The 8,834-nt window shown below is 37.8% G+C and overlaps 1 protein-coding gene across 1 annotated transcript in view; it reads right to left on the minus strand.

Moving 5' to 3' along the window:
* Positions 1 to 8,681, minus strand: part of ift80 (intraflagellar transport 80 homolog (Chlamydomonas)) — a 34,608-nt gene extending 25,927 nt beyond the window's left edge. Inside the window, exons 1-8 of the mRNA XM_068317349.1 lie at positions 8,048 to 8,681; positions 7,750 to 7,929; positions 7,449 to 7,667; positions 6,223 to 6,333; positions 5,984 to 6,052; positions 3,835 to 3,944; positions 1,116 to 1,205; positions 893 to 1,030 (exon numbers count right to left, since the gene is read on the minus strand). Of these exons, the coding sequence (XP_068173450.1) occupies positions 893 to 1,030; positions 1,116 to 1,205; positions 3,835 to 3,944; positions 5,984 to 6,052; positions 6,223 to 6,333; positions 7,449 to 7,667; positions 7,750 to 7,789 (777 nt within the window). The 5' untranslated portion in view covers positions 7,790 to 7,929; positions 8,048 to 8,681. The remainder of the gene's footprint in view (positions 1 to 892; positions 1,031 to 1,115; positions 1,206 to 3,834; positions 3,945 to 5,983; positions 6,053 to 6,222; positions 6,334 to 7,448; positions 7,668 to 7,749; positions 7,930 to 8,047) is intronic.
* Between the last annotated feature and the right edge of the window lie 153 nt (positions 8,682 to 8,834).

Here is an 8,834-nt window from a genome sequence, read left to right on the forward strand (position 1 = left end):
AAACTTGGTGTACGGAGATAAATAACGCATAGAAAACACAAGATTTGTAGTTAGGCTCTTGTATGAAATACTGTGTGTTTCATGCCTGACCTACTGAAAAACATTGTCATATTAATGGATTAGTGAAAACAAATACAGTGCACCCTTGTTACTCACAGTTAATGCGTTCCAGGAACCACGTGCACAATAGAGCAACAAACTATTTATCTTATTATTTACGGTAATTTAAACGTTTATGAACCCTCCCCATACTGATATTAAACCACCTTCTATCTGTATTACCGTTTCCCACACTCTTAATGGGATTAATGTACACCAAACTGCTCCTCAACAAGTCCCCGGACGGTGAAGAATACAGAACACTGCTAAGGTGTACCTCGTCTTTAAATGTCAGCTGCTAATCTGACTTCAAGAGAATAAATTATTCACTTTGAAGGAAAATCATGTCATGTAGCATCCTTGATGCAGAATGTTAATATATTTTCTATTTGTGGTTATATTCCTACTAAGATATTCCTTCGGACATACACTTATATATTTTAGTATCAGACTAGGAGCAAGATGAAATATTATTTGGAGACAACACATATTTTCAGACTTCCACATAAAGGATTTTTATACTCTCACCTCTTCTCAGTCAGCCAACCACAGATTGAAGTAGATGTGAACTTCAAACTGTACAAAAATAGCCTCAAAAGGAGTTAAATTGTCAGGCATGCTAACTTTTGTCAACTTTACGCTAAATGACAAAGAAAATAAAGCATTTTTGTTTTGTTTTTTCTTCTATGAAGCTGGTTTGACTCTCTGATGCCCCATTCTAGGGATTATTTCACGTTCTTTTGGAGAAGCCAAGGCAGGGCACAACAATTAAGAAAATGAAGGCTTTTCTTACTCCAGTCTTGTCACAGAGTCGCAAAGTGTCGAAGGAGCCCACAGAGAACACCTCTCCATCCGGTGCCCAGGACAAAGAGGTAATTGGGTAGTCGCACAGAGACGAAGAGTAAAGCAGACGACCAAAGCTGTTCCATACCTATGAGGGTAACACATGATTTGAAACATAATAAAGGATTTAACACACCCTAAAACCTGTGAAATGATAATGAAACACTGCCCACCTTATATTTACAGTCTTCTGCACCTGATAGTATGAGGTCATTGACTGAATTCCAGTCCACTTTCAGAATAAGTCCATCATGAGCCTTCCACTAGAGAGAGACAAAGGATAGAGAGCAGGCTACATGTATAACAAACAAACACTGTTTCGTGTGTCTGCTGGACATGTTGGATGTGCACTAGTACCTTCCAAATTTCATTATCACAAGCTGGTGAGGCATCAGTTCTCCTCCTGAGCACTGCCGGGGTGCCCTTGAGCAAGACACCAAAGCCCAGAGGCTGCTCCTAGGGTGCGGCTACATGGCTGCCCTTCACTTCATCGTCTCTCTCCCTTAAATTGCACGTCTACAGGTCCTTTGCGTGTGTTGTGTGTAAGTTTAAGGGCTGGCTAGTCATTTGATTGAAGTTAATTTAATATCGAGAGGCTATTTTAAGAAAGTAGTTTTCACTACAAACTCTGAATCAATACCCTTTAGCCTTGCTAATAAGTCAATAAAAGATAACTAACAAAAACAAACATGCAAATTTCAAGAGGAGAGGCTGAACTGGACAAACAGCTTCCCTGGCAGTTTGACAGACATCACGAGACTATGCATGCTCAATGTGATTGGTTACTTATTTCATTATTTATTTATTTTTACAAAGGGAAGCCAAGTTGACCTGTTCAGTACGTGACAGACTAAGGCTGAAGGTGTGCCGTTTTACTCATCATAAAATAATCAGGAGTAATGGAGGAGAGATTTGCATGAACAAAACTGATAAATAAATGTTTTAAATGAAATGACAACTACCTCTGGGAAAAAAATAGGTGAAGTCTAAAAGTATCAACATAATTGAGAACTTATTTGAAAAGCCTTTTAAGTACTGTATGAATCTACAGTAATCAAAGTCCAGCTTTAGCAGGATGCTGATCACTGAGACTTACTGAACATCACTGCATTGGCCTGAAGCAGGTCCCACTGAATAACGTGTGTGTGTATGTGTGTGTGTGTGTGTGTGTGTGTGTGTGTGTGTGTGTGTGTGTGTGTGTGTGTGTGTGTGTGTGTGTGTGTGTGTGTGTGTGTGTGTGTAACAGTCAAGCGAGAGCAAAGTGTTGAAAAGACACACATTAAACCCTCCACTGTTTATGTAAGGGACCTAAGCACTATTTGGCCTCAAGAAGAATAATAAACAAATGTATACATGGGCAAGAAAAATAGTCCGTGGTGTGCAAGCTGCTCAGCACCGCATCCGTCATTAATGGACGAGCACGCAAAGACAAAAATCTTCTGCATATTTATTCCTTTTGTTTACTCTTCTCCAGTGACAAAAATCAAGAACTTTTATGAAACACAAAGTTTTCAAGAGAGAAAGGGCCAAGTTATCAGAATCTACAGGTGAGAAGAAATAATCCTGTACAAAATACAACAACGGACAAGAAAATCTGCACCAGACGTTACAGAGATAGTAAAGCAAATAATTAATGCAGCTGGAGAAATGGAAAATCTGAGATACGAGCCGTGCTTCGGGACACACCACTAGTTGGCGGATGGACACATTAGCTGAAACTGGATCTAGTTCTTTCCCAGGTGTTAGCGGATGGATACATCATCAGCTGAGACTGGATCTCATTCTGTTCCACAGAGTAAAGACGTATTGTGTGTGTGAGTGACATTTGCATTCTTTTCATAATTTATCATTTTTTACATAACTTACATATAATTAGTTATACACAGGAAAAGTATGTTTCTATATTGGTTGAAAAATTTTTTTAATTATAAATTATCTAATTATAATTAAAATAATTTGGGTTTTTAGTACACAGTTGGAACGGATTAAGACAATTTTAGTTATTTTAAACGGGGAAATGCTGTTTGACTTATGAGCTCAGTGACGGCTGAATGTTTTGGGTTATTACCATCAACATTTTTTGTAGCCACCTTTCTACTAAGGAGTGGCGTTGGGGAAGGTGTGCTCCACCTCTACGCTAACTAAGAATCAAAGGATATGCTCTGAAACTTGATCTGTTAGTGCATATTTTACACTAAATAGGAGCACAATTTAGGAAAGAAATGCAATGTTGTATTCAAAAGCACCTGGAACCATCAACAGAGAACCCAACCTCTTCAACTTTCATCACTAGAAGCACTTCCCAATTATATTATTTATAACAAATCCTGAAGTTATCTGTTAAGCTGATATTTGGACGCTACATCAAGGCATAGCATTCTGCAAAGTAGACCACAAAAAATACATCCAATATGGACTGCTATAGAAGAAAATGGACTTTATAGAAGAAAATGTCCCCTTGTGGAAATTATTTTTCCACTCACAGCCTATTTTCACACACACACACACACACACACACACACACACACACACACACACACACACACACGCACGCACGCACGCATGCACGCACGCACGCACACACACACGTAATGACTCGCTCAACACAAAAATTGGTTTAAGATGCAACAGCCCTATTCAGGAGAGAAATTATTATTATTAGTAATGAGGGTATCTAAGAGTTCATAAAATGGGAATCACATGCTGACTGGCAGGCAATCTTTATGTATGTAGCATTAGCTCCATGTCACCCATATAAGCAATCATTGCTACTGTTCAGTCACTGAGATAGAGTTAATTGCAAGGTACTACTGTAAAACTTGAAGTTATTTTAATCTTTTATTATCAGTTAACATTTGTATACAAGTTAATGTGCTGGTAACGTGAGTGTACCTGTATGACTTTGGCGCTAGGCTGCAGAGGCTTGATGACCAGCTGTCTTCCCAACGTGTAGAGGATTCTATCAGAGTTTGGACCCCAGGCCACAGAATAGACAGCAGACCCTGGAAGAGGTGCAGAAACACAGAGCTGTAACTTTGAGAGTACTGAAAATACATTAATTAAATTAAGCATGGGTTTGTGTGAGTGCTTATATGCTAAGCTGAGGAAAAGTGTGTTTGTGGCTATGTGGAGGGTAAAGGGCCTGACATTTAACCCCATTGCAGTCACATGTGTTTCTGAACAAAACCGACTGATCACATGATCTAAACCTGATGAGAGTGATGAGAGCTTTGGAGAGAAGCTCCTCTCTCCTCCCCCCTTCCCTCACTCACCTCCAACTCATTCTCAGTTTTCTTAAAATGGATCATAGCGTATAGGAAGAACTGTATGCTGCCATAGTGTATTTATGAGCTTGTGGGCTCTGAAGAGAAGCAAGGCCTGCACAGACATGAGCGCTACGTGTAGGATTGTGTGCTGCACTACTATTATATGCAGGTGTTCTATAAATCTGAGGGTGTGCTGTGTAGCCCACCAACCAAACACTCATTCTAAAACAGTCAGCTTATAAAACATTTCCCGAATGCTGGATCTGAACCGCTGTTCTTACACCAGGCTTTCCACAACATCTGTTCTTCAGCCATCCATTTCCATAGAGGCAAACTTTTGGTCCCGTTACTGAGATGAAATGTTTAGGACATAAATTAAACAGCACAATGAATTCCTAATGAATAATAACAGAATAAATCAGTACGAGTCGGCCTCAATCTACAACCATAATTGGTTACAAGAGGCTGTTCATAAGTTGTTATTTCTTAAATTTCAATCTATAATTGCCATTTGAGGTCATTTAGATGTAATAACTATTCTAAATACGAAAATAATATTCACTAAGACTTACCAGAGACAATTACAGCACATAAAAACAACACATAATGAAATCAAATACTGTAGTTCCGTAATGTAACTTTAACATCTCTACCTCTGCTGAATAAATTTCATCCTTGGGGTGTAAAGACTAAGCCAACCTTTAATCCACTGAGGTTTTCCACCGCACTTACATAAATTACGCACTGATGCGTTTCCTGGTCATCAAAAGTCCAACATGCTACTCTATGTTTGATTAATCTGTTTTATTTCCATTAAATTTCTCAGTTATCTTGACCAATAGTTAACATCAAATTGCAAATTTTCAGTGTTCATATTAAGCAGCGGATTAATGTTACGCTGCTTGATGTGGATTGGGGCAAAAAGGGGAAACAGTAGTCGAACTTGGCAGCATGCAGTTGTTCGTATCTTGAGGACTACCTGTAATGTGACTTTGAATTTAAACTCCACTCAGACAGAGCCTTGAAACATAAAGGTGCTTTAAGAAAATATACAACTGATGACACAGAAGAAACACAGTCATGGACCTAAAAAAACCCCCATTCAGCATTGACTGCCATTGCAGATTATCTGGTATGAACAGAAAACATAGAATGAAAGCTGAAACTCAAACCTCCTTTTTTTAAATATTAATGCTAAGTACCATACTACTCACCTTGCATGTGCTGTTCTAAATGTTACTGCTACAATGACACTACAGAGAGGGTTAAGGTTATTACCAGCTTGTTTTAATATACAGAGCTGGTCATTAATGTCACTTGATAACCTATAGCAACAGATGAGTCCCTAAACAGTCAGACCCAACGCAAAAAAAGACTTTTCATGCTGAAATGTCGGTTTAGAAAACCCTGGCTTGTTTACATGTCTGCTGTTGTTGACTAACTGCAAACTAACTACTTGTGTGACTGAAAACAGTCTTGAAAAAAGACTACACATTCTGGGTTTTTTTTCCTAAAATGAGGAACACTCACACTATCTCAGATATCAAAATGTTTGTTTTTTTTCTACAGGAAATCCATCCATCCATCCATACATACATACATACATCCGACAACACTGATTTGTCGATAACAGATACATTCTGATTCCATATTTGGTTCTGTGGTCATATAGCAAAACTATCATTTGTAAAATAAGATCAATGACGACAGTTTTGTATAAATACTATACATATTCATAGCTCAAATTTAAGTAAATAAAGGGCCTTTAGTTTTACCTTGGCTGACAAGCGTTGAACGTAACATCCCACTTTTTGACCAAATCTTGATCTGTCCATCCTCTCCAGCTGAGTGATTAGAAAGAAATAGAAAACACATGGACCTCAAGGACATTAATATCAAGGATATTAAGATTCAAGCAATTATTAAAGTTCAATCTATAAAAAAAACATTAGGCTACTTAGCAACTTTGTGTACAAAGATGTTGATTAAAAACAAATGTCCTTGTCATCTTTACCTGTGACAAGTGCCGTCCCATCATGGTTCCATCTCCCAGCTAAAACAGCTCCTTTGTGTGCTTCAACACTCTTCTCAATGCGCCCCAGCTTCGTGACAAGGTGGAACTTACCTGTAAATAGTATTACGTAATAACATAAGTTTGTTTTTTTTTGTTTATTTCCAGAAGCTTCAGAAAGGTTTATTTTTGTTCAATGAAAAATAAAGCTACTGCACATAGTTGGTCTAAAATACATACAGCTGCAATGAATAACTCATAAAAAATAACATTTGAATAAAATATTTCTATTTCTATTATGTGTGCACTCAATCCAAGTCTTTATTTATATATTTATAAATTTAAGTATATAAATTATATATTTAAATAATTTTTATAAATTGTAATTATTTTATAAATAATAAATGAATAATAATTTATATATAAATATTATAAATAAAATATTCACATATTTAAATTTACTTGCATGGTAATTTGTTTTTCCTTTTTTTTAAATGAAAACATTTCAATGACATGTTATCATGTCATGCCACCTGTTCCTATCATGGAACAGGTGGCAAGTAGTAGCAAAGGTGAAAGCAGGAACATTGATTCACCTTTTCTCATGTAAATTAAAGAAACAAGCTTTGAAATGAACAGAAAACGAAAGCCTAAAAAGTAGCCATTTGAAGGATATCTAAATTATAAGAAGAACATGTTTTTTACTACTTTTTGCTCACCAAAGAAAATTGTTGCTTCACTCTTTAGGTGTCTTTATGCAACCCTATACTACGATTAGCATTAAGACCACACAAAATCCATCTGCTGAAAATAAAGACCCCATTATGACAAGGGCAAAGACAGACAGCTACACCCATGTCATTTTTCTACAGTGAAAGGTGAAAATGTCAATAGTTATTGATAATTCTGTTTAGAGCAAGTTCAGCTTGACTGCATGAGATGATTCTCCTCATTTATAAACATGACATTGTCTAATGTTTTTAATGCTCAAGCAAGATCCCATTATGGCACTCAGCATAAAAAAATTGGGCTGACCAAAAAGAAGTGGACCAGAAAGTACATTTTTTCAGCTTTTAGTTAGTATGTGTTCAGTTACATCAACATAATGATTCTTATCTTATTTTACTTTCAAAAAATGGAAGATTTACAGAACAATTTCTTGTACGAGTTCACTTACGAGACAAAGCCCTGCAGTCCGCTGACCAAATCGTACAGAATCAGTGACTTACCATCAGTGCTGGTCAGGACAAACACCTCATTCTGGTTCTGTTTCTTGCCACCAATCGTTTTGGGGAAAAAATGTATGTCAATGGGGTAAATGTCTTCTGACAGCTTGACAACTGGAGTGGTCTCAGTGGTCAGCAGGTTCCATCTGAGGATCTGGTGGTCCTCACTGCAAGAGAACAACTCATCTGCTGTGGTCCAGCCGACACAGCTCACAAGTTCCTTATGTGATCACTGATTAAGGGCAATCAGCTGTTATTAGGAAACATGTTATTAGTTAATGTGTCTTTAACATTATAAAAAGGATATGTTTGGGTTCCTGCAGCAGCGATGTTTTCAGTCTCATTGTGAATGAATGCTCTGGTCATCCAGAAGTGGAGACAGGTGGATGACAGGTGACACGTGTTCAAGTTACCTTCTTAAAGTCCAGTGGATTGATTTAAACAGCTCTGGAGAACCTACACAGACACAGTGCTATGGTTATTCCTGAAAGACCCAGAAACACACAATTATTCGTCAGCGACTACCATATTATATCTTCTGGGAACACGTTCAATGTCATAGCAACACAGGAAGCAACAACTGATTCCGGTTGCTAGGTTACCTGCTACATTTGGTAACGCGAATCCTCCGCTTTTCCCCCCCGAGTCCTGTCTGTGACGTGATTACTACAGACGTGCTAACGGCATCTGTTTTCTGGTGAAAGCAGACATCGTCCTGCCGTTTCCAAACGAACCGTGGTCAAACATTAAGCGTGTGACCGTAAAGCAAAGAATTCCGCGATGGTCGATGAAGTTAAGGAGCAGCCCGACCCACCACCCATACATTCATCGCTAACTTTATCAATGTTACCCCAGGGTAGCCATTTAAATCCGGGTACTCTGTGACGTCACGTCGCTTGAAAAGGAAGCTATCGCGAGAGTGACAAGCCTCGATGACGGACATTTCAAATTATCTGTAAGACACATAAAAGTGTGACATCTCTTTAAAAAAAAAAAAAACTTATTAAATGTGACTCATTTCATTAAAAAGACACAACAAGTAACCACTGGTGCATCGAATAACATTTCGTGAGCTTTAAACAATTCCTCTGGGCGGAATTCCGTCTTCTTGTATCCAAGCAACTGTTTAACATATAAAAAAAAAAACACACACAAAAAAAAAAACATTAGGCTTTCAAACTCACCATAACATTAAATAATATATAATATTATTAGAACGTGTTTCCAGTTGATGCATTTTCGTCACATTTTTGTTACGGGAGTATGGTTTATTTGGAGTGAGGTGGAGTTGGCTTCGTCCCCTTTTTTGAATTTCTGTTTTTTTCCCTTGCCCTTTGAACGTTCCATGGTGCTTTGCGTCAGTTTGTAACGAATTTGGTTCGACAGCAC

Source organism: Antennarius striatus, chromosome 6 (assembly GCF_040054535.1).
Source record: "Antennarius striatus isolate MH-2024 chromosome 6, ASM4005453v1, whole genome shotgun sequence".
NCBI classification, from domain to species: Eukaryota; Metazoa; Chordata; class Actinopteri; order Lophiiformes; family Antennariidae; genus Antennarius; species Antennarius striatus.